The 25,405-nt window shown below is 46.4% G+C and overlaps 1 protein-coding gene across 1 annotated transcript in view; it reads right to left on the bottom strand.

Annotated features, from left to right (window-relative positions):
- The window catches only part of adcy6b (adenylate cyclase 6b), a 49,087-nt gene that overhangs the window by 1,861 nt on the left and 21,821 nt on the right, over nt 1–25,405 (bottom strand). Inside the window, exons 4-23 of the mRNA XM_042098281.1 lie at nt 15,365–15,514; nt 12,622–12,743; nt 11,180–11,291; nt 10,882–11,009; nt 10,225–10,383; nt 8,775–8,916; nt 8,234–8,362; nt 7,275–7,303; nt 6,869–7,016; nt 6,607–6,704; nt 6,225–6,312; nt 5,911–6,027; nt 5,572–5,730; nt 5,185–5,360; nt 4,853–4,885; nt 4,722–4,748; nt 4,445–4,577; nt 3,219–3,482; nt 641–845; nt 323–447 (exon numbers count right to left, since the gene is read on the bottom strand). Of these exons, the coding sequence (XP_041954215.1) occupies nt 323–447; nt 641–845; nt 3,219–3,482; nt 4,445–4,577; nt 4,722–4,748; nt 4,853–4,885; nt 5,185–5,360; nt 5,572–5,730; nt 5,911–6,027; nt 6,225–6,312; nt 6,607–6,704; nt 6,869–7,016; nt 7,275–7,303; nt 8,234–8,362; nt 8,775–8,916; nt 10,225–10,383; nt 10,882–11,009; nt 11,180–11,291; nt 12,622–12,743; nt 15,365–15,514 (2,544 nt within the window). The remainder of the gene's footprint in view (nt 1–322; nt 448–640; nt 846–3,218; nt 3,483–4,444; nt 4,578–4,721; nt 4,749–4,852; nt 4,886–5,184; nt 5,361–5,571; nt 5,731–5,910; nt 6,028–6,224; nt 6,313–6,606; nt 6,705–6,868; nt 7,017–7,274; nt 7,304–8,233; nt 8,363–8,774; nt 8,917–10,224; nt 10,384–10,881; nt 11,010–11,179; nt 11,292–12,621; nt 12,744–15,364; nt 15,515–25,405) is intronic.

The raw sequence follows: 25,405 nt of genomic DNA, 5'->3' as shown, positions 1-25,405 counted from the left end.
ACATCCGTCATGATTAGATATCCTCAGTCAACAACCACGTCCACCACATCCCTTATGATTAGGTCTGTCTGATTGGTATGATGCAGTAACACCTCAGGTGCAGAAGATGGCAGCACTGGCGGAACATAAAGGCAGATGCTGCCTAGAAATGACTGTGTTACACTTTCTTTTCACAACCTTTATTCTCTAACAGAATATCTATTCATAGAAGTACACTCACGATGCTTGTCCAGAAGAGACTTGAGTTATATATGTTTGTCCAGACAAATGAGTGACATGATGATAATCATCAAAGCAATTTTGTGTTGGTGGAGGTACCTACCTGAATCCGATCTGGGACTCCTGTACTGTCCATGCGACTGGCTACATTCACGGTGTTCCCCCAGATGTCGTACTGTGGTTTACGGGCACCTATCACCCCGGCCACAACTGGCCCGATGTTCAGACCTGCGGACAGCATAAGCACACAGCTGACACAAGCATCTAAAAACCATGACAGATGAGTACCCTCATCTCTGTGCATTATCCATTTAAACGAATGGCTTACAATTTGACCGCTACATGGGAGTCATGTGATGGCTCCACAGATCCATAATCTTATCATCATTCAGCTGGACATGCACACGTTTATTCTACTGACCTATCTTCATCTGGAAGTTGTTGAAGGAGTGCTCGTTAATGTGCGCCATCTGCTTGCGCAGCCGCATGGCGTAGTCAGCCAGGGCGAGGATGTGGGAGCGGCCCTCCCGGTCATACGTGGAGTCATTGAGGCCGGACGCCGCCATGTAGGTGCTGCCGATAGTCTTGATCTTCTCCAGCTGCCTGAACCTGTCCTCGCTGATGATCTGCAGGGGACAGAGGAGCACAGGGATGGGTCATGTCCACAGGTCAGTGTAGAGAACATGGCTGGATTTAGAATGGGGTTAGGAGGGGCAATGACCCCCCCAAATGTGTCTTCTGCCCCACCTAATATGTGGCTGACTGACTCATCACACATATATCCCATGCATAGCCCGTGAACGACTGGAAATGGTGCTTTCCAATGACATTAGCGCTAAGTTGTTGTGATAAACGGTTCGCGAGGAAATTAACATTGAACTTACATGAAATTTGAATCATTCTGAATTTGCATTCTGCACACCCATTATTTTGGTGAAATATCTCACAAACTCTTTACTCAACAAGAGTGCGTAGAGTATGAAGAGTGTGAACACTGCGTAGCTCCAAAATAAAACTCAGTCAAATGGGATGGGGGGCAGACTAATGAAGGTGGAGGTGGAGCGCAGGGGGATAAAAGAAAGAACGAGACAGAAAAGACTGCGCGAAGAAAACGAAAGTATGATGAGGCATATAGCCCTAGGCTTCACGTGGACTGGGCATAAAAAAAAAAAAAAAGGTTTGGTTCCTGTTGGTTGTCAGTTTTTCTTTTCCCAGTGGCAGTAAGGGATAGGTAGAAAATCAGTCCCTCCAGGATTTCACGAAGTTTTTTGAGACTGTTTCGACCTAAAATGCCTGGATGGAAGTTGCGGTGTTTTAAGCTGTTTCTTGTGGAGAAATTGTGGGAGGAAGTGAAAATTGCAAAAATAGTTGCGATTTTTTTTATTTTTTTTATATTTAGGGCAATTAAGGTTAGTAAGACCAAAATCTCACTGATAATCTTGATGCTTATTAAAAAAGGATAATCAAAGGTAAACATTAAGGATTACAGAAAATCAAAGTAGGCCTACTTTATTTGTGAAAATGCTTTGACTGAGGAAATTCACAAAGCAGTATAACCTTTCGTAGAACTGTCCAAAAAGACAGTCACCTAAAGAGATGGCATCATGTCATATGTTTCAATACATTCATATATTTTGTAATTCATATTAAGTTCATATCTTTTTAATAATTCATAGTCTGTGGCCTGCATAATTACTAATAGCCAAGTAAGTATCTAGTAATTTCATATTGATGTAAACTATTTGACTACACTTTTTTTTAATGTCATTACATTGGTGGTGTACGTCTAATTGACTGCCTGCCCCTTTAAGGACGTGAGAGTAGCTTAATTACATTTCTGAGTGGATTGGAAGGCTTGCATCTCACTGTGTTCGGCTACGAGTGTAAATCACTTTTTGCATAGTGCATTACGATATGTGGATGCAATTGGGAATGTCTTCTATGTCATTAGTTAAAATAAATTTAAAAAAAAACAACTCGAATGAAATCATTCTTGGATCATAGCAGAGGTACTGTAAATGTCTTGCAATTTTATTAATTTCTATGATTTTGGTAGCACTACTCAAACTAAGCCCACAAGCTAGCAAACATGACATAAGCTAAAAGGACATATCCAGGTAAACGTTTGCCAATGGGTTGCATAGCCTACTCAAATGTCAGTAAACCAAGTAGGCCTTAATTAACTTACTTTCATAGCCTAGGTAGGTTAGCAATACCAGGTTGAGAGATGCAAGTAAGCAGATCATTAACGTTAGCCTTCTATTTATTGTCATCAATAAATGTCATATGCAGAAGGTGCAGAAGTAAGTGTGCCATCTGGCTCAATATTCTGCACGAGGGACTGTTGAGGTAGGTGAAATTTCACGGTGAAACTACGATGATTGGTCAAAATTGCGAAAAAGTTGCGGTGTTTGGACAAAATTGCGTGGTCTGCAGTGAGATGCTATCTAACCAGTCTAATGTGGTTCTCCACACTGTTTTTTTTTTTTTTTTTTAACGTGAGAGCTCATAAACCAGTTGCACATTTTGATTATGTTATCATGTAGGGCGGCTAATTAAACAACGATGCCTGGAATGCGTCAATAGAATGAGTTACTTTTTTATGTGTTGGATGGTGGGGGTACGCGAGCCGAGTCAGGATGTAGAAGGTGGTCCGCGGGGAAAAAAGTTTGGGAACCGCTGGTCTAGATGAAGAGAACCACTGCTACTGGGCCATGGAGTGTTCTGTTCTGTCCCCGTGGTTAGCATGCATGAGGTGGAAGACCAGGTGAGAAGCTCTTCTTCAAGTATAGATAGACTTACACTATGAGTGTTGAATACCTAAGAGGTGAGCACATTATTCCAAGCAGCACAGTCCTACTATGTGACACCATAATCAAAACAACATTATCAAAGTAAAGTTGTGGTGAATTGTTTCATCTCAGGACAATGCTCTCCTTGTGAACCAATGGCTCCTCTGACCCATGATAGGGTTCCTCTCTTCCCTCTCCCTGCCTCACCTCATCGAAGTCGGCGATGATCTCATTGAGCAGCCTCAGGCACTCGACGCCCTCGTTGTTGGCCTCCAGCTCCACGTAGAACTCGGAGAAGTTGCTGATGGAGGCGAACATGACGGCCACGCACTCGCACGACTGGTAGTAGAGCTCGTCGTTGCGCCGCTCCCGTTGCAGGAAGTGCGCCGCCACGTCCTTGGGCAGGATGTTGTGCAGGAGCCGGCGGTTGTAGGCCTGCAGCTCCTCCATCTCTTCCTTCTCCTCTGTGGCCTGAGGGGGAGGGAGACACGGACATGTAGCAGACATGTCAAAACAACTCAACCTTATTGGAGGGTTACCAACAGGACTCTGCATAAAGGTCCACTGCATGATTCAGGCGAAACATTGTTAAAATTTGCCTTCAACCGCAAATCAAATGACACCACTTTTTTTGTGGGGCAGCCGTGGCCTACTGGTTAGCGCTTCAGACTTGTAAGCCGGTTCACTGCTCCCCGAGCGCCGCTGTTGTTGCAGGCAGCTCACTGCGCCGGGATTAGTGTGTACTTCACCTCACTGTGTGCTGAGTGTGTTTCACTAATTCACGGATTGGGATAAATGCCAAATTTCCCTCATGGGATCAAAAGAGTATATATGGTTATACTTATACTTACTTATACACTCCCTTCAGTGCTGAAGCAAGTTGCTGAATTTGGCAAGGAGTGGACTAAAATCGTGGATTGGGCCTTTAAAGTTACACTCTCTGGCTATTTACAAATATTTCAAGCGCTGTGATAGTGATGATGCGCTGGCAATAGCATTCGCAGGCCTGTGTCCTTCAGAACTCTCGGACTGAGTGCGAGGGTAATTAAGAGTGACTGCGTGCCCTACTTTGTAGTTTATTTTCTTTTTCTGCAGTACTCTCTCTCTCTCTCTCTACAGGACTGCTGAACTGTCTGTCTGTGCTCAGGGGCCACGACTACTCTAAGAGATTGCTCTTGGCTAAAGGATGTAGGGACAGCCATCCATCACCTACTGTACAGCAGGCTAGTCTAGACAGTAGGGAGGGGAGACAGACACAACTGCAGAGTCAGTGCCACTCGTGCTGCAAGGGTGGGCTGTCTGAAGCCCGCCCGTTCTGATCTGAGGTCAGTGGGCTTCCAGCATGACTAAGGCGACAAAAGCTTTGGAGAAGGGCAAGGTATTTGTTTGGGTGTGACCAGATCGGGACTCTTGAACTGTGGCGCGTAGCCTACCTGAAGCTTCCACAGGAAGTCCAGACGTGCGGTGGACTCCACCTGCTGGGCATGCAGGTACAGTGCCAGCACAAACACCGTCAGGATTATGGGGGTGATCACCCGCAGGGGCACTTTGGTCACTGTCTTATCACTATGAAGAGAGAGGTAGAAAAATCATTAGAGGAGGTAATCATATCAGTGACACTGGCCAATGACTGAATGGCTGTTCAATCTTTATTATGGATGGTGAAATATAGCCACAGCACAGTGTTTTAAATCTGGAGCATAAACTCACCAACTGTCTGTTCCATTGAAACTGGTCCTAAATCAAAAAGAAACATCCATATAACTTCCATATGTTATACCAGAATGCATAAAGAAAATGTTAATAGTTTACACTGTGATAAACAAAAATCTTTCACTTACCACATAAGAGTTCCATTCAAAGCCCCCTCGGACCTGAAATAACAAAGAGAAACCCCTGAGACATGCAAGAACACACTGACTTCCTCTGGTTGTTATCTGGAGACCAAGCTCCCATTTAGGAAACGATTATCACCTCCAAGGTTATGCGACTAACATGACCCTGTGTCGGGGCGATAAGACTCAGGCACTGTGTCTGGGCATGCATGAGCAGTGAGTAAGGCCAGATATCATAGCTAGCGTAGCGCCACAGAAAGCTAGCACTCTGGGTGGTAAGGGACTCAAGCTAGCGTAGCGCCACAGAGAGCTAGCACTCTGGGTGGTAAGGGACTCACAGGGTGTTGGTGGTGAGCAGCAGGTCCGCGTTGTCAAACAGCGTCACCTGTGGCCACTCCACCAGCAGGATGAAGAGGAGCTGGATGAAGAGCATGAGGGCCAGCTTGCCAATGCTGCTGATGTGCAGGAACATGGAACTGGCCAGCAGGCTCAGGAGCACACTATAGGTAAAGTACTGCAGGGGAATCAGAGATGGTTAACAACAGCCATATAAATGCATATGCACATATGTAAACACACATGCAGACATCAATACAGTTCATATCACCTCACCTACACACATACATGATACATACATGCACACAAAACATCTTAAAACAATGTGCATTTAATGCCATGCCTGGATTTCTGCTTGACTTTCAAATACGATTCACACGCTTACTTACCTCTGGGAAGGGGCAGGGGTAGTCTTGTCCAGGGCACAGGGCCAGCTTATCGTGGGCAGCAAGCGAAAGGTCATGAAGGAGGCACAGATTCATGGAGCTCACAGAGGCATTGATCTCTCGAGACACACAACCTTCCAGGTCCTCTTTATCACAGGTAAACTGCCGAGACATGAGATGAGTTCTCAGCATGGAAGAGTCACAATCCACATGTGCACACACACACACACACACACACACACACACACACACGCACACACGCGCACACACACACACACACACTGTGATTGAGGACATCATGCAAATAATTAGGACTGAGTTAGGGAGGGAGGCAGGGCCCACCATGTTTACGAAGGCTGAGATAAACACAAGGACGATGGTGAGGACTCCCACGAGGGTGCTGTTGGTGCGCGACTCCACTATTCTCTTCGACACAGTCTGCAAGGCTACTGGAAAGAGCTGCAGTAATGAGGGAGAGAGGGAGACAGAGACACAGAGAGAGAGAGAGAGGCAGAGAGAGAGAGAGCAGCATGGAGGGAAATTATTTTGACGTATTTTCTAAACTTTATCCAACATCTTAAGATGACTCAATGGTAAATGAATCAGACCTCAAACAGTTGCTTGGCTACAGCTGAACGGAGGCTGTCTTGACCTACCTTAACACAGGAGTAGATGGAACAGATGAAGAGGATATGGACGAGGATGACGAAGATGCTGATGAAGATCCCCAACATGAGGGGTGTACTGCGGGTAAAAGCAAAGCTCTGGTTAAGACATATTTTTTTTCAGTGAGACTGATTATTCTCATCTGCCATTATCAATATGTTCAGCTCGCTACTAAAATTCTTTTTTGCTTTGCTACCTTAATGTAGAAAATATAACACGTCTATCAACAACAATAAGCTGCTCATCTGCTCTTGTGCGGTCCTTGGGTGAGTATTTGCGATTATGTGTTTGTGTGAGTATGTGTTTGTGTGTGTGTGTGTGTGTGTGTGTGTGTGTGTGTGTGTGTGTGTGTGTGTATGTGTGTAAACTCACTGAGGGAAGATGATGATCTGAATGCAACAGATGAGGCAGAAAACCACGAGAGTGCAGGCTACATATCCTCCAAATCGATCATCCACTTTTTTGGAGTACTGAGGGACACAGATGAAATAGAGATAAAATGCTTTGAGACTTAAGATGAGCAGCATGCAGTGACATATTTCAGCCACTGGGTGGCTAAGTCAGCTCCTGAAGCTCTCAGTCGAGTCTTAACCCCGTTACCTAGCAGCGGAGGAGGAAGTGGAGCAGTGTGTACCTTTTTCTCTAGGGTGGACGTCTGAAAGGTGAGCAGGAACTTCTTCACATGGTCTTTGCGGAGCTGGTCGATGGACCGGGCGTCGATGGCACGTCCCAGAAACTCATCCACCTCGTCCTCGGGGTTCAGGGTCTCCTGAGTGCACCGGCTAGCACGGACCGTGGGAAGAGTAAGGGGAAGGGAAAGAGATGCAGGACAAAACCTCAGATGGCCTACTTCACAAAAGGCTGGAGACAGACAGTGCACCCTTTTTATAATAAAAAAAAAAAAAAAACCTGTGGCCGCCACGCATCTATACTTAGTCTGGGGAGTCCATGAGAATTGCGTGGTGGTAACTCAATAATATCTGGTGGACAGCGCAGACAGAAAGGACCTGGATTGGAGCTTTTGTGAAAGCAATACTCACTTGTCTTTGCTGGAGGCCTCGTCAATGCCCTGGGAACAGACGACATGACAAGGGAAGATTAGCACCCAGACAAGGGACGGCACTCAGACAGACACACACAGCCCATCTGCAGCTGCTAAGCCCTCGCGGATACAGTGATGTTTTAATTAAGGCTCCAAGGCTTCAAATTACACATCGTACCTACTCCCCCTGGACACACACGCTCCTCCGGGAGACAGGAAGGAGTGAAAGAAGAGAAGGAGGATGAGACGGGGGTGAGAAAGAGAGTGGACCAGACAGAAAAAAACATGGTGATAGAGAGAGTAAAAGAAAGAGGGAGGGAGAGAATGAGAGGGATGCTCTGTGCAAGCAGATTTGCAAGAGTGTGTAAATGTGTGACTAAGCCTTTCAAACACCACCGGAGCAAAACAACTGTGAATGGAACCGAAGGAGGGCATCATATTCGGCTCAGGAGCCTGAACCCAGAATAATGAAGGGCAAATCAGAAGACCATTTCAAAACCTCCTTCCAGTTCAGTGCATTTTCCATTTCATCACTGATCAATATTCTACACAGTGAATATGAAACATCTCCATAATTTCTTTCTGTACTACTTCCAAAAATATCGCCTCAGCTGCGGGAAGAGAGGGGAGGGGAGGGCACAGACACAGACACAGACAGGGCTAGTGTGGGAAGGACACAGACACAGACAGGGCTATTGAGGGGAGGGGAGGACACAGACACAGACAGGGCTAGTGAGGGAAGGACACAGACACAGACAGTGCTATTGAGTGGAGGGGAGGACACAGACACAGACAGGGCTATTGAGGGGAGGGGAGGACACAGACATGGCTAGTGAAGTGAAGGCACAGGCACAGACAGGCTAGTGAAGGGAAGGAACGACATAGGCACAGACACAGGCACAGACAGGCTAGTGAGGGCCGCTGAGGCTGTTGAGAGTGTGGACGGTGTTGTCTCACCATCTGCCTGTAAACTTTGGAGTCTTTGGTTCTGGAGAACGATCTGTCAGGCACCCAGCGGGGCATCAGCCCCTCACCCGAGTTCGCCCGGGCCCTCTGCAGCTTTGCCATCATGGCCTTCTCCTCTTTCTGTAGCACACGCACAGAGAGAGGGAGAGAGAAAGAAAAAGAGAGAGAGAGAGAAACATGGTAAACTGATGTAAGAATGTTTTTTTTTTTTACATGAGTGTGTCATCCTTTTGTCTTTCTAGAAAGCATTAACATCAAACCTTATTTTGTTCAGTACTAAAAACATGGCTACTGGGCATGGACTGACTTCAAACAGATAAGAATCTCAAAGTGATTACCCTGGACAGATATAAAATACATTAAATATTAATAAAAGACTATATAAATATAGCATGACCTCTAAAAGTGTGTGCATGTGTGTGTGTATGTGTGTGTGTGTGTGTGTGTGTGTGTGTGTGTGTGCGCGCGCACGTGTGCGTGCGTGCGTGTGTGCGCGCGTGCGCGCATGCATGTGTGTCAGTGTTTTGCTAACCCTTTTCTGGCTGCAGCCCAGCACAAGGAAGGTCTCAATGTTGTTCTCTTTGAGGTAAGCGTTTCTCTCTCCTCCGAAGCCCGGCTCCACCTCGTAGTCTCCGTTCAGGTACTGCAGTGTGGCCTTGGTGATGTGGATGCGCCTGCCAGCAGAGCAACACAACCCTCTCAGTCCCGCCTGTGACACACCCTGCCATACCAGCACTCTGGCACCACACCGCCAAGCAGTGCAGCCAAGCAGTGCTGCTTCAAATAAAGCCCATGTGTGAAGCATGTCACGGTTGGATGTCGGGAAGTATTTGGATTGATTGACACCACAACTGTATTTTAGTTATTATATTACAATACACCTGAGTTGGTTAGTAGGATGCCTTCGCATTACACAATTGCGTTACATCCCATCCAATTGCATACATTCACTGATGCACTAAATATAAATCATCCTTTTCATTGCAGATTATTTGTAAAGATACACACTGGATATGAGGAGAGAGAAATAGGACAAACACTAATTCTGTAGTTAGGCTTTTGTAATACATATAATAAATAATTATTAGAAGTGATTTGTTTGTAAGGACGCACCTTCCCAGTCTTTTTGTGTGGTTGTTTAGAATCCATAGTAAATACTCAGGGGTAATGAGGGAGCTAGCACACACCGTCTTCATAAAACTGGACTCGTCTCTATTTCTCTTTCTTTACTTTGCCTACGTTGCCAACATGCCAGCGTGTCATGTGGCCGAAATGTTGCTATGTTTAATCTTGACTGGGCAGAGTAAAGAAAGGGATAGATAGATAGATAGATAGATAGATAGATAGATAGATAGATAGATAGATACTTTATTGATCCCCAAGGGGAATTTCAAGGTCTCAGTAGCCTACAAACATCACACACAACATGCACTTACAGCAGAAAGGGTAAATATAAGTATATACATATAACTCCACTGTACAATAGAGACAGTAGAAGATAAGAAAAACTAAGAAAACTAAATACTAAATATACTATATAAATTAAATTTAAAAAATCCACAGTGTTCTTGAGGATGCTCAAACATGAGACGCTTGCAGTGACAGGGCCGGGACTGGCCTGTGTGCATGGTAAGGTGCTCAAGAGAGTGAGTGTCATGGTGCAAAAAGGTGCAAAGTGAGTGTCAAGGTGCAAAAAGCAGTCCAACCCACGGTGAAATAGAGACAAGTCCAGTTTTATGAAGACGGTGTGTGCTAGCTCCCTGGGTATTTACTGTGAATAAATAATTATTGTATCTAAATATATTATTTATTCACATGTTTCTCCGTCATCCCTGCGTTTGGTTCTTTTCCTCTGTGGCAGATAAGCTGTGAGTAAACTAGCGGCTTCTTGTGTGATTCCACCGTGGGCTTGTTTGTGTTGCCGTGGCGCGGGGGCCAGGTGTGTGTGATGGAGGAACTCTCCGCAGGGCGCGTCCACTCACCCCGCCTTTCCGCCGGCCTCCATCTGGTTGGCCAGCGTGACGTCGTTGGACCACACGTCAAACTGCCACTTGCGCAGGCCCAGCACGCCGCAGTGGACGCGACCACTGTGGATCCCCACACGCATGTTGACATTGACCCCCGTGACCTCTCGGACCAACCTGCACACGGGGACAAAGCAGGAGGAGGAGATGTAGGCAGCACAGTGTCCAGCAGCCCTCTCAGGGCACGCAGTCTGACCTCATTTGACAGCCAATCAGGCCAAAGCGGCCTGTTTAACCAGATGTCCCTGAATAGGGAACTTAAATGGCAAAATAAATGTCATGGGGCTCACAGCAAATAAAGGAATCAAATATGCCCAAATGTGTTATAAGTACAGAGCTTTCACAAGAACATCGCACACAAAAAGAGATTTGGGAATAAAGGGCAGCAGATAGAGAGAGACAGAGTGGATGAGTGAGAGAGAGAGAGAGACAGAGAGAGAGTGGATGAATGAGAGAGAGAGAGAGACAGACTAACATAATACATGCACACACAAACAAACACCCATCCACGTGCACGCACACACACACACACACACACACACGCACGCACGCACACACACACACACACACACACCTGCACACACACACACACACACAAACAGAGAAAGGACTTACGAGATGGCTTCAATCATGTCCACTCCCATCTCCACACAACAGTGGGCATGGTCCGCTCTGGGTTCAGGGAGTCCAGACACACAGTAGTAGCAGTCGCCCAGGATCTTAATCCTCAGACAGTGATTCTCCTACAGGAGCAACACACACACACACACACACACACACACACACACACACACACAAACACATAGGGGTGACTTATTAGGAGAGTCACGGTTAATGGAAAAACTAATGGGATTCTATTGAGGCCATAATCACAGGCGTATGACAGCGAGGACTGCTTGTGCCAGACACTCACCCAGGCCAGCTTGTCAAAGCGGGCAAAGAGCTCGTTGAGGGTCATGACTAGCTCCTGGGCTGTGCACTGAGACGCCAGGCTGGTGAAACCCTCGATATCTGCAAATAGAATACTGAGAGAAGACAGGGAGAGAAAGGGAAGGAAAGAAAGAAAGAAAGAAAGAAAGAAAGAAAAAGAAAGATACATAGAAAGAAAGAAAGAAAGAACGAAGGGAAAAAAAGATAAATACATAGAAAGAAAGAAAAAGAAAAAGAAAAAGTAAGAAAATATAAAGAAGGGAGAGAGGGGAAAATGGACAAAAGACAATGAAAAGGAGTTCAGGAATCAATAATTTCTGCAAATATTGTCTGGGTCATCTTCGGTTGGCTGCCATTTGAGACAGTCCCTATAAAAGCCATTTGCGCAGCTCTGATTCTGTCTAAAGTGATGCACTGCAGGTGGGTCATGCTCGGGTCCTCCTAGATTAGGACAAATGGCCGCGTGCACTCAAGTGGACCTCTTTTAGATGCTCCTCTCTAGTGTCTGGAGGGACACCCTTGAAGAACTCCACCCATACATACAACTCCATTCACAGAAGCCAGAGCTGTTTTGACTAAAGTAAGAAGGTCGAGTTCAATTTGTTCTTCGCCTTTTGGTTTAACCCCTATTTGTTCCCACAGGCTGGAGTCTCTCTTACAGCAGTGTAATATTCCTAAGCAACAGATGGCGCTGTTTCCACCCCAGTAAATTTGGAGGGGAGGACACAGTTGTGGATTTACTGGTCAGTAAACATGACCCATATAGATGTGTCTTGGTTGTATGTGGAGAATGTAACATAATTTTTCTTAGATTAGGAGTGCTTTTAATGGCAGGACCTTCACAAGCATTCTGTCAGAATGGTGCTCCTATATGGCATGGACTCTTCCGGAAAGCCAGCAGGAAAAACGTGCTCTTGGAACAGGCTACAAGCGTGACCTCAGGCTGGAGTCACAGATGTCACAGAGAGAGAGAGATGTGCAAGAGAAAATGAGAAAGAGTGAGACAGAGAAAGAGAGAGAGAGAGAGAGAGAGAGAGAGAGGGAGGGAGAATGAGGGAAGGAGGGAGAGAAGAAAGAACAGGAAGCACTCTCCCATGAGACGGTTCCAGTACGCGACCTGCTGTGAACCCGCCAGAGCAGCAGCGTGTTCTCAGCGCATCTAAAGTCAGCGCCTCGCCGGCTACGGAACCCCCTCACCGGACCCTGACCTACAGATAATCACTCTGACAGATGCTCCTATGGCCAGCCTGCACTGACCCTTCAGCTCGCCTACGTGTGGGAATGACATACATCCAGTCCATTGTAGATAAATCCAGTCAGGCTCAGGCACTCTAGAGGATATCACTATGTGGTGTGTGTGTGTGTGTGTGTGTGTGTGTGTGTGTGTGTGTGTGTGTGTGTGTGTGTGTGTGTGTGTGTGTTTACCTGACATTGTCGTGTTTCTGGATGTAGATCTTGTGAAACATCATATGCTCCTTCTTGGCATTGATGTCTGCCTTCATCTCCATGGCAACATGCCTTGGCAACACTGACAGCAGCAGGCGTTCCTGAAGAGACAGGGGAGTGTGTGTGTGTGTGTGTGTGTGTGTGTGTGTGTGTGTGTGTGTGTGTATTGTAACAGATAGAGAGAATAACAAGGTGAGAATATGATTGATTTTCAATTGTCTTGATTTGCAGCCTGTTACTAAGGATTGATTACACAAAAAAATACATTCAGTAACCTACAGTATATAATGAATTCATTACAACTAACTAACTATCTAAAATAAAACCACAGACAATTATCACATGTAACTAGTTATATTTCTATGTGCATGAGTCATGAGTGTTTAATGGCCATCTGATGGTGTAACACCCTCCTGTCTAAGGGCCTGTGCTGACCAGCTAGCACCAATCTTCGCACAAATATTCAACAGATCACTGGAGCTATGCAAAGTCCCCTCATGCTTCAAAAGCTTCACCATCATCCCAGTGCCCAAGAAACCCTCCATCACTGACTGGACTGAATGACTACAGACCTGTGGCCTTGACTTCAGTCACCATGAAGTCCTTTAAAGCCTGGTGATGACCCACCTCAAAAACATCACAGGTACTATTCCCTGACTTCATGTTATGAGGATGACGGTTTTGTTTGTTTGTTTGTTTGTTTGTTTTTTGTTTTGTCTTTGTGTTTACTAAAAACCTAATAAAAAGTTAATCACAAAAAAAAAACATCACAGGTTACCGGCTGGACCCCCTGCAGTTTGCCTACAGGGCAAACAGGTCAGTGGATGATGCAGTGAACATGGGACTGCACTTCATCCTACAACACCTTGACCAGCCAGGGATCTACAGTATGTCAGGATCCTGTTTGTGGACTTCAGCTCGGCATTCAACACCATCATACCTAAAATCCTCACCGCCAAATTCTCTCAGCTCACTGTATCTCCTGTCATCTGTCAATGGATCTCCAGCTTCCTGACTGACAGGAATCAGCATGTGCGGCTGGGAGATGTCACATCTGGACAACGAGCACGGACAACCAGCACTGGTCTACCACAGGGGTGTGTCCTTTCCCCACTGCTCTTCTCCCTCTACACAAATGACTGTACCTCCAAGGACCCAGCTGTCAAACTCTTAAAATTTGCAGACAACACCACTGTCATTGGACTCATCCTATGGTGACTGACGAGTCTGCAAGAGGTTGATAAGTTGGAGGTCTGGTGCAGTCAACACAACCTAGAGCTAAACACTCTGAAGAGTGTGGAGATGGGGGTGGACTTTAGGAAGCACCCCACAGTGCTGCCCCCCCCCCCCCCCCCCCCTCACAATACCCAACAGCCCAGTGTCAAATGTGGACTCATTCAGGTTCCTGGGCTCCATCATTTCCCAGGATCTAAGGTGGAAGTCCAACATCAACGGCATCCTTAAAAAGGCTCAGCAGAGGATGCATTTCCTACGACAACTGCAGAACCGTGGCCCACCACAAGAGCTGTTGGCCATCGTCTGCACATTCGTCACCGCTTGGCTTGGGGCAGCCACAAAACAGGACAAACACAGATTACAATGCACAATTCGGACAGCTGAAAAAAATCATTGGTGCCCCCCCTGCCCCCCCCTCCACGACTTGTACTCTAGTAGGACCAGGAAGCGCGCAGAGAAGATCACTAAAGACCCCACACACACACCCTGCACACACACCCTGCACACACCCTGCCTGCACACACCCTGCCTGCACACACCCTGTCTGCACACACCCTGCCTGCACACACCCTGCACACACACCCTGCCTGCACACACCCTGCCTGCACACACACCCTGCACACACCCTGCACACACCCTGCACACACACCCTGCACACACCCTGCACACACCCTGCACACACCCTGCACACACCCTGCCTGCACACACCCTGCACACACACCCTGCACACACCCTGCCTGCACACACCCTGTCTGCACACACCCTGCCTGCACACACCCTGCACACACACCCTGCCTGCACACACCCTGCCTGCACACACCCTGCACACACACCCTGCACACACACCCTGCACACACCCTCTTTACCCTCCTCCCCTCTGGCAGGCGCTACAGATCCCTGCACACAAAAACAACCAGACACAAGAACAGCTTCTTTCCCACTGCCATCACCCTCCAGAACTGCGGATAAGTGGGGTCATCCCCACTTTGGCCATTCACCCACTTCTCCTACACATTACATACTTTATCATTCCAATTTGCATCTTGCACATTACATTGGCACTATTATTTTTGCACCTTACATGCACTTACATGTGTACTTGTCTTGCTATTATGTCTTATTTGTATATTTGTATTTTTGTATATTATGTTGATATGTGCCTATATGTATATTGTTGTCTCTATTGTACAGTATGCGTCTTTATTACTATTTGTTTACTGAATGTAAAAGTTACTACTACATGTCTATTTGTTACTACTACATGTCTATTTGTTGAATATATAGAGTTAACACCTAAAGAAGTCAAATTCCTTGTGTACGTAAGTATAATTGGCCAATACAACTGACTCTGACTCTGATTCTGATTTAATTTCACACATAGACCTGTATGCACATGGTACCACATATGCAGGTATGTGCATGTATATTTATGTACTGCATGGGTATGTATATTTGTATGAGTGTGTGTGTGTGTGTGTGTGTGTACCTGTTGCTGGTTCTCTCTCTGTAGGTGCAGTCGGGCCTGTATGTAGCCCCGGGTCTCTTTGAAGGCCTGCCTCTGTGACACCTCGGCCGGGTAGTGTGTGCAGATCCCAATCAGGTTGGTGCACAGGAAGATCAGAGTGTTGGCACTTAACTGCGGAGACACAAACACACACAGAGAGAGAGGATTGGGAGACTGTCAAACAGCAACACTTTAGCAATGACATTTACCAAAACATCTGCCAAATGTGATAAAAAATAGAGGGCAAGACAGACAGAGAGATTTTCCGAGATAATACAGTGACCTTTTGAAAATGTTCAAATGTGCAAAGACAAGTAAGGAACACTGACAGAATGCGATCATTTGATCCAAACAATCAGTTAATTTGCATGGGCCAAACAGGGGACATTAGAGAAACTGACACATTAATCTTTCCAACAGATGGCCACCTTCTCGTGGGCTGTATTTGTCACCGTGGCCTGGCGCTTCTCGTTCCGACGGGTTCCCGGTGGACCGCATGTCAGTCAGAGGCAGAATGGAAAGGAGCGGAGAGGAGCGGAGAGGAACCTTCTCTGGGGCTACCCAAGGCCTCGCGTCCAACTCAAAACGCACCTGCCTGGCGGCTCTCTCGGCTGAAAAGCATCCATAATAGATGGGGTCGATCAATTAAAGACGCGGGCTGGAGATGACGGGAGAAGGCCTCTTCATAAATCCACTCAGCGGCGCACAAGGGCGCAGTTCGTTTCATGTTTATGAAGGGCCTACACCGAGCGTTTCATAAGGAATAATGGATGACACCTACTCCGCAGATGCCAGCGTCGGCATTAATCAATTGCAGAGACAACGCGCACTCTCAGTCACAGCTCCTCCAGCTCTTCTATTCTCCCTCTCTCCTCTCTTCTCTTCTCCCTCGCTCTTCTCTCCTCTTCTCTTCTCTTCTCCTCTTCTCTCGTCTCCTGAGTGCTGCTTTTGTGAGCGAGCGAGCGAGGTGCTGTGCTTTTAGCAAAGAGGAGTTGGTGTAGTGAGCGGTGTGGCCCGTGAAGTGGTCAGGTCTAAAGTGGGCACGCTTGTAAACACCTGACCTCTGCCACTGACCCTCTTGTCATTGCCTACGATGTGTAAACAAATTGCTCGGACAGTCTCAGAGCGAATTGGACAGTCTCAGAGCGAAAGCTCTTGACTGAAATTTGTGCAGTGTGTACAATACACATCCTGCCATGGCCTACCCCTCCCTCCCCCTATCTCTTTCTTTCTCACTCTTTCTATCTCTCTCTCTCTCTCTCTCTCTCTCTCTCCTTCCTTTCTTGTCCTTTCACCACAGCCTGGGAAACTCTGGTCACCTCTGACCCCCAGTGGACGCGCTGCTGTTTCCTGTACTGATTGGCTCGCTGCGCGTGGCCTGGGGTTGAAGCCTAAACTCCGGGCGGCTCCCGCTGGGCCGAGGACAGGGCGCGGATCACGCTCACGCTCGCACTCGCACTCCCCGCAGACCACATGCAGCGGCTGCTCTCAATCACTGGGACCAGAATCAATCATGCACAGCAAAAGGACACACACACGCACACACACACACACACACACACACACACATCCAACAAATGCACATGCAAACACTGATGCATGTACACAAACACAAATACAAACACTGACACACACACACACACACACACACACACACACACACACACACAGGTCTTCCAGCAAGCATATACACACGCACATGCAAACGCTGATGCATACACTCAAACACAAACACACAGACACACACACAAACACACATAAAAAGAAATGGAAAGAGATCACAGAAAGGCCTCTGAGGGAGAAATGAAAGTCAGACATCCATTGTGTAAGAGTCCTTTTCCCATCTATCCAGCATGCGGATCCCATGAGCCAGTAAAGCATTCTTTCAAGCACTACGAAAAAGAAATAAAAATTACACCAGTATCAATTTCTTCCATATTGCTTTCATCTTCTCATTGTTACTTTAATACCCTTTATCACCCTACACAGACACACATGTAGCAACACAATCCTCCACTGAATAGACACACACCCTCCTGCTTGAGCCTTCTTTAGCGTTTCCATTTGATCCTCACCCACTCCATATAAATATCAGACACTTCATCCCACTCTGCCCTGGATTACACGTCATGTAAACTTGAGAGAGACATACAGAAAGTGTGTGTGTGTGTGTGTGTGTGTGTGTGTGTGTGTGTGTGTGTGTGTGTGGACAGCCGCACATGTACAGTATGTGCGTGTGGGTTTGTGAGACAAAGAAAGAGAGAGAGAGAGAACAGAGAAAGAAAGAAAGAAAGAAAGAAAGAAAGAAAGAAAGAAAGAAAGAATGAAAGTAAAAAGAAGATGGTGTGACAAGAAAGCATAGCAGCCCTGTGGAGAGCTCAGTCTCATTGAAGTCACCCCAATGGATGGAGCGAGAGCCAGTTGCTGCTGCCCCCTGCCCCCTCCAGCTCCAGCTCCTGGGCTCTGTCATCCCCGGGCACCGACCTGCCCGCCCGCCCGCCCGCCTGCGTGCTTAATCAGCGGCATCTGCCCGCTGTAGCGTGGCTTCCATTGGACACAGTTATTAGCAGGCCAGACAGAGTGGGCCCTCTCCCTCAAAGATCTCACATTCCAGCTTATCTCAACATCAGGACCAACATCCACAGCACAGAGATAGTATGTGGACAAACCTGTGTGGGTGCTCTCGTTCTCTCTCGTTCTCTCTCCCTCCCTCCCTCCCTCTCTCTCTATCGTTCATGAGAGAGACAAAGAGAGCAAAGCAGTGTACTATTGTAATTCAATGTATTATTACTATTACTATTGTAATTCAATTCCAGTGTTTCTGAAGCTTTAATGTCATGGGTAAAGGAATGATCTCTGAGCTGCAGCAGGAGGTAGAACAGCTTGTTTACTTGAGTAAGATGGTGATTATTGTTTATACTGTACACACACATACACACACACACACACATGTTTCCATAACAGGAGGCATTCCTCCTTCAGCCTGACATTCACAACCTCTTACCTCTTTGGAAAAAAATGGGTATGACTATGGTTCAAGTGTGAGCAAGAAAAGTGAGAGAGAAGGGATGGGTGGCTCACTATATTACGCTCACCTATGCAGGTGTGAAAATGAACCAATATTCCCCTATTGTGACCATCACTACCTCTGCACTGCCTGCCACTGTGAGACCAAGGGTCATGACACACCACTTGTTCTGTCATATCTACATTCATAATCAGGTATACAAAATTATATGATATCACAATGTCCATATTTGGACTCTTTTAGTTGTAAGAGGTGTAGGGGGAATTTCACGCTAAAAGAACTCCAGAGAAGTGTATTCCAACAGTGATACTATTAGTGCACAGACTCACACAGACACGGAGTCAGAGAGAGTGTGTGTGTGTGTGTGTGTGAGAGAGAGAACCAGTGTGTGTCAGAGAGATATAGAGTGAGAGAGAAGGTGAGTGTGTGAGAGAGTGGGAGACAGAGAGAGAGAGATAGTGAGAAAGATACAGAGTGAGAGGGAGAGAGAGGGAAAGAGAGTGAGGGAGAGAGAGGGAGAGTGAGAGTGAGGGAGAGAGAGGGAGAGAGAGAGAGGGAGAGAGAGGGAGAGAGAGGGAGAGAGAGGGAGAGTGAGGGAGAGAGAGGGAGAGAGAGAGTGAGGGAGAGAGAGAGATGTTTTCATAACATAAGTTTTTCCTTCAGGCTGATATTCACAAGCCATTTTCATACACACATGATAATGTTCACACTTATAGAGCCACTTAAAATACAGTTTTAAAAACATAATTTATTCTTATGATATGTGTTGACACGCATTTCTGTAAACTCTGCATCATGCACACATAAAGTTCATAGAACTTATTAAACACTATGTCAGTATTTCTTACTACCAAATGTATCTACCATAAGCTACTATAACTTATCTATTTATTTCATTACATTATTTTTATTTATGTTATTTTTCAGAATAAATACCGGTATAAAAAACAATCATGTGGTTTGAGGGGACTGAATTTGTTGCTCTTGAAATGCTATTTACATATTCATACATATTCAATTCAATTCAAGTGAGTTTTATTTGCATAAAAAATATTTTTGTAATGCCAAAGCAGAGCATTTAAACACAAGGTTTACATAGAGAATGCTTGGAGTACAATATATGGCAAATAGATACAGTATGTATCCAAGATTAACAAACAAATATATACCGGTACAAACATACATTGTACACTATCAAATGGACATAATATAGTGCCATGTTAGTAGAATAATTATTAGTCCAATACTATTCTAGGTCCAGGAATACTTTCATTTCTTTATGACTGTATAGTTAATTTGACCCTTTCTTTATTTTCATTAGATCAATGTCAGCTTCAGCATAAATTCATATTCATAAAACATTTTTGGTAATAACTTGCTAACATGTTGAGTTGATGGCTTAGCTGCTCTATCTAATGAGTGTAAATGACACAAACAGCATCTCACGGATGTTTGCAGAGCTTGTGGCACTAACCAAAGCTACACACACACACAGCCTAGTGTGACCAGACAAGGCTATGGGCTGGAGAGATCCATCTTAATTTGATCAGATCACTTGAGTGTTGAACAGCTGTCATTATCCGTACGCCCGTGATGGATGGACTCTCTCATAAACAAGCCCACCTGCTGCGCTCAAGTCACCCGGCCACTCAATCAGCCCTGCGGTCGGTTTCGGCCGTCTCCCAGTGGCCCCGAGGAGCCTCTTCCCCCCCAAGTCACCCCACCGACTACCGTGGCCGTGTTTAAACAAGCGAGCGCCTGCCTGCGCCTCTGCTGCCACACTCCCTAGCACACAGCGCCTCTCTTAAGTGTGCGGGATTAGCCGTCTCTAAACAGAGGCGACCAAGGCATGGCATCTGTGTGTGTGCGAGTGTGTGTGTGTGTGTGTGTGTGTGTGTGTGTGTGTGTTTGTGTGTGTGTGTGTGTGTGTGTGTGTGTGTGTGTGCGCATGAGAGAAAGACTGAGAGTCTCAGTGAGAGAAGTCAGCTGGCCGGTGTAAACCGAGAGCCTGTTTCTGAGTGTCATCTAATGACACTCCTGTGTGTGATGCGCGCCACAAGTTGCAGCTGACCTTAAAGGGACAGTGCATGCGGAAACGAAAACACTGTCATTACCCTCTCGTCCTCATGGCAGCACTGTCCCTGTGTTAGCGCTCTTGTCACTCGAAACGCAGGGAGTCTTTCAGCCTAGCGCGTCCCTTTTAGCTACGCTAGGGAAGTGAGCGCCAGCCAACTCGTCCCAGTGACTGACATCCTGCTGGATAATTCATTTGGGGCTGCGCTGAGAGGCAAACCTTTTATGGGTAACTACTGGCACAAGTTTGAATAGATAATGACAGAATAATCGATTGTGGGTGAACTATCCCTTGAACCGTGCTAGCAGTGCACCTAGGCTGGGTTCAGACAGCATCCCAAGTGAGGGGGGGAATGGGATTGTGGAAACTGTACATTTGAACAGTCCACTGGCGGCTGGCCAGCTCACCACAATATGCTGCTCAGATGACTGATATAAATAGCTTTGGGCCTGGCTCTGGTTTAAGAGATCTGAGGCGGTGGCGCTCTTCTCTCTCTCTCTCTCTTTCTCTTTCTCTCTCTCTCTCTCTCTCTCTCTCACACACACACACACACACACACACACACACACACACACACACACACACACACACACACACACACACACACACACAAGCCCCGCCGAGTGAGCTGATTGTGGAGAGGCTCTGAGGCTCTGGGAGAGTGGAGAGGCACTGAGAGTGAAGGATGGGGTTGAGCAGCACTAGTGTGCATGGGGCTCAGAGGAAGCCTGTGTGTGGAGAACATCTGTGTTCTCATGGCTCGCTCAGACAGCTCCATTTGCAACAACTCCTTTGCTAAATTATCTAAACATGAACTTATATGGGGAAACGTTCCAGTTCACTCAGTGAGTTTGAGCAAGAGAAGGGAGAGAGGGGTTAGTCAGAAAAAGAAATTCATCAACATGATGACAGCCATTTTAAAGGTAAAAATCTCCTCGTTAATGAGACCGCCTAAGAGTCATCCAGTGGTTAACATCACCAATAGCATGTGGCATCGACGACCAAGTTGTTGGAAGCCACGAGGACCCAATGACCCTTTGACCTTAAAACCAAACTGTGTCAGTGCCCAAAACGTGACATCAAAGCCAGGCGGTCTGATCTGCAGGGGGAGAGTCTACCACAGGCTCCGAGTCTGCTCCCAAAGTCTCTATGACCTGGCAGTCTCTGTGACCAGGCAGTCAGCCTCAAGTGTGAGTTAAGGGCTTCCATTTCAACAGCTCCACTACCAGCCAGCTCCACACTGATCTGATTTAAGAGCAATGGCAGAATATACGCCCTTCTTTCCATGAATGAATTCCCGATGGGAGAGAAATCATTTCACCGCATGAGTGAAACTTCAATTGTCCTTCCTTATCTGGATGCATTCCTTCATCTTATTTCTGCACCACCATCAACGCTGACCTCCAAACAGCAAGGTGAAATAGTTACTGGTGCACAGAGGCAGAGTGATAGTGTGGGTTAATCAGTCGTTTCCTGGGTAAATCTGCAACTTGGAGCAGAGACAGTCAGTACATCTAATCGCTGATGAGCTGGTCAGCCAGAGATTAAGGTGCTGCCAGGTCAGAGGACCAGCCGGATCATCAGGTTCATTATGGAGCCTCTGAGGGTGTTTTTTTGACCAACAGAAAACATGTTCTTGAACCGATTCGGTTCAGAATTGTTTGACCATTGGTGCTATCAAGTGAACCAACCCGCATTTGCACCAGTTTTGAACGGAACCAAGAATACATCATCAACAGAGGGCGTTACATGCATGAACAAGAGTTAATGATATGCATAAAAAGGAAACAATGATAAGACAGTGGTTCCGTAAAAATGGCAGAAACAAGGCCTTATTCGCTGTGGCAGCCGTGGCCCACTGGTTAGCACTTCGGACCTGTAACCGGAGGGTTGCCGGTTCGAACCCCGACCAGTAGGCACGGCTGAAGTGCCCTTGAGCAAGGCACCTAACCCCTCACTGCTCCCCGAGCGCCGCTGTTGATGCAGGCAGCTCACTGCGCCGGGATTAGTGTGTGCTTCACCTCACTGTGTGTACGCTGTGTGTGTTTCACTAATTCACGGATTGGGATAAATGCAGAGACCAAATTTCCCTCACGGGATCAAAAGAGTATATATACTAATGCTAGATAACACCAGCTGTGTAATGCTACAGTAGATAGCACCAGCTGTGTAATGCTAGCTGACTAGTTTTGTTTATTCATGGAAACAGTTGATATGGAGAGAAACTCTGGCGTTTAGCCTTCCTCTCTGAATGGCAGAATGACACGCCCCATGGAGGCCACGCCCATGTGGAGGCCACGCCCCTTGTCATTTGGAGTTCCAAACCAAAGTGCCACGTTCTGAACCAGGTTTTGTTTGGTGGAAATGCTCCAAACGGTTCAAATGTTGGTCTGTGAACAGGAACAGAAGTGGTTTTCTGTTGGAGGAACAGGGCTATCACATGCACCATGTAAAGGATATTCCCAACCACACTTCATACATGCTGTTCTTTCATGGTGTTGTAAATTTAATCCAGTGTGAACATAAAGAACTTTTTTGTACACATTTGCATGGGGTGAACTTCTTTCCTGCCCCTGAATTGATGCCTTGCAATCTGACAATCTGAGTATGGGTTGTTTAAGCATATTTGCTAAATATAACTTAGTGGTAACATAACATCAACATATAGAAGGAGGGAGCATTATGTCGGGTGGTACCGTATATCACATCGTACCGTATATCACCTACTGAGATGGTGTATGGTTTCATGTCAGACTGCCTCCTAAACACAGCATGCAGGTCAATATACTTTACATTATGTCTCACTCTGGAAGCAAGCCCCTCACTGCCATAGAAACTGAGAAGCCGCTAAACAGGCCTTTGGCACCATTATGCGGGCAAGAGACCAGCGATATTGCGAAAGACTAAGTAGCATTGTTTGCCCATGATGTGCCAGCTTACTTCATTAGAGAAACCACATTTCAGTCTTAGCCACTCTGTTACAATGGCTTACTCACAGTACAGCAAATTTAAAACTGATGCAGACTGACACAGAGAAAAAAAAGTTCTGGAACGTCCGGAACAACAAGCAAGCTTCTTATGAGCCTGGGGTATGGAGGGCAAATTGTCATGGAAATCAAACAACGCTTAAAAAGTAAATTGCAAATGGACTGCATTTATTATGCTGTTTTCTACTCCTCTGAGCATTCAAAATGCTTTCACATTTGGCTCTACAGGATTGGGAAGGACCTGCATTGTTCCATCATATCTATCTTGATTAGAGGGAAACACGGTATAGAAATAGCACTGAACCAGGATTCAGGGTTGGGAGGCCAAAGTCCAATTGACAACATTTGCAGCAGGTCCACTCTTCCCTGCATTTGAGAAGATTTAGGTGGTGCTAACCTGGGTAACTTCAGCATTGCACATCTCTGGTTATTATTTCAGACTGAGAAATAAAAGCTGCAAGATGAAACAGAGAGTAAGTAATGCTTATTTCAAAATCCTCTCCACTACAGCCACAGTGACATTTTCAAAGTTGGATTATTAGAACCACTTCTGCATCTTAGCAACCTCCACTCCTCAGCAAAAACAAACCTTACGGAGACTGCCGACTGAGATGTTGGCTCGAGACGTAGAACACAGACCCTTTGGAACACTTTGAAGTGTTGTTTTGCATGCATCCACAACACTGACCAGAGGGCTGCTTGCTGACCCTCCGCAAGCCAGCAACTAATATTTGGGGCCATTTCTCAAGTCGCTGCGAAAGGTCAAACATCACAGCCATATTCCAAACGGACTGAGTGGGTCCTGGAGTTTCTCAGCAGGATGCGCGTCCCTTCAGGCTCGCAGTGTACAGTAACGTACTTGCGAATGCTCTGAGTTCCTGCATGGTTACCTAGTTGGTTCTTAATGAAGGGGGCTCTGGACACATCTGAAAACACTAATGGGATGGCCTCCGCAAACTCAGTCTCTCATATGGCAAAAGACCATTTGCGAATGATCACCACTCGGAAGGGCAGTTGAACAGAATAAAGGTCCTCTGTTTTGCGAGCGAGGTGAAAAAAAAAAAGATTCCAAATCAAATTGACTCTGTGTTCTTTCATCCTAGCATGACTTCAGCCTACTCTCAGGAGAGAGAGGGAAACCAACGCGGAGAGTGCCCACTCCAAAAGCCAGATCCTGGGGTAATTGAAGCTGGACAGCACGCGAGAGCCTGACGATATGGACAAAAACTCTCCACGCAGCTGAAGACAAAGAGGTCCTTCTAAGAAGTAATAAGGTCTAATTCAAGGAATGAATGGGGCTTACGGGGTCCCTGCAAAAATGACGTAAATTGTTGTTCTGTGTCAACGGTAACCACCAAATGGGGTCATTTGAGTAGGATGCTTTTTGTGTGCTGTTCACCTCATGTGCGCTACAACACCCAGTGACACACAGCAACGCTGGAGCAGAGAACAGGGGAAAGCTGCTGGCATGGCACGCCGCGTTTCCAACCACCATGAGAGAGCAGATGGGGGGAAATGGTGAAGTCACAGAGAGCGGCTGGAGTGGGTGAGTGAGCGAGGAGGAGGAGAAGAGAGGAGAGGGGAGAAGTCTGGGCCCAGGCCATTTGGAAGCCACACTCTATTACGGCTCGTGCCAAACCAAAATTGGACTCAGCCGACCTGTGAGACCATGGAGTAATCTTTGGGAAAAATTGAACCAGATTCCATGGGCTCAACAGATTTAGGGACGTGCCATACATCTGTCATTGGAGGAGCATAGGAAGTGAAAGAACAGTTGGAATACAAATGTTTTTTTTTAAACGCACGACAAATAACAAAACAAAACCAAAGGAAATCCTTTGGGGTTAAGGATTTGCAAACGCAAAAACCCAACCATGATTGCTCCCAACCCCCTGCCCAACATTATAATAATGGTAAAAAATCTTTCAATCACT

The sequence above is a fragment of the Alosa sapidissima genome, chromosome 7, assembly GCF_018492685.1.
Source record: "Alosa sapidissima isolate fAloSap1 chromosome 7, fAloSap1.pri, whole genome shotgun sequence".
Taxonomy (NCBI): domain Eukaryota; kingdom Metazoa; phylum Chordata; class Actinopteri; order Clupeiformes; family Clupeidae; genus Alosa; species Alosa sapidissima.
Note: the sequence above shows the minus strand (reverse complement) of the source record. Positions and strands in the feature narration are given on the sequence as shown.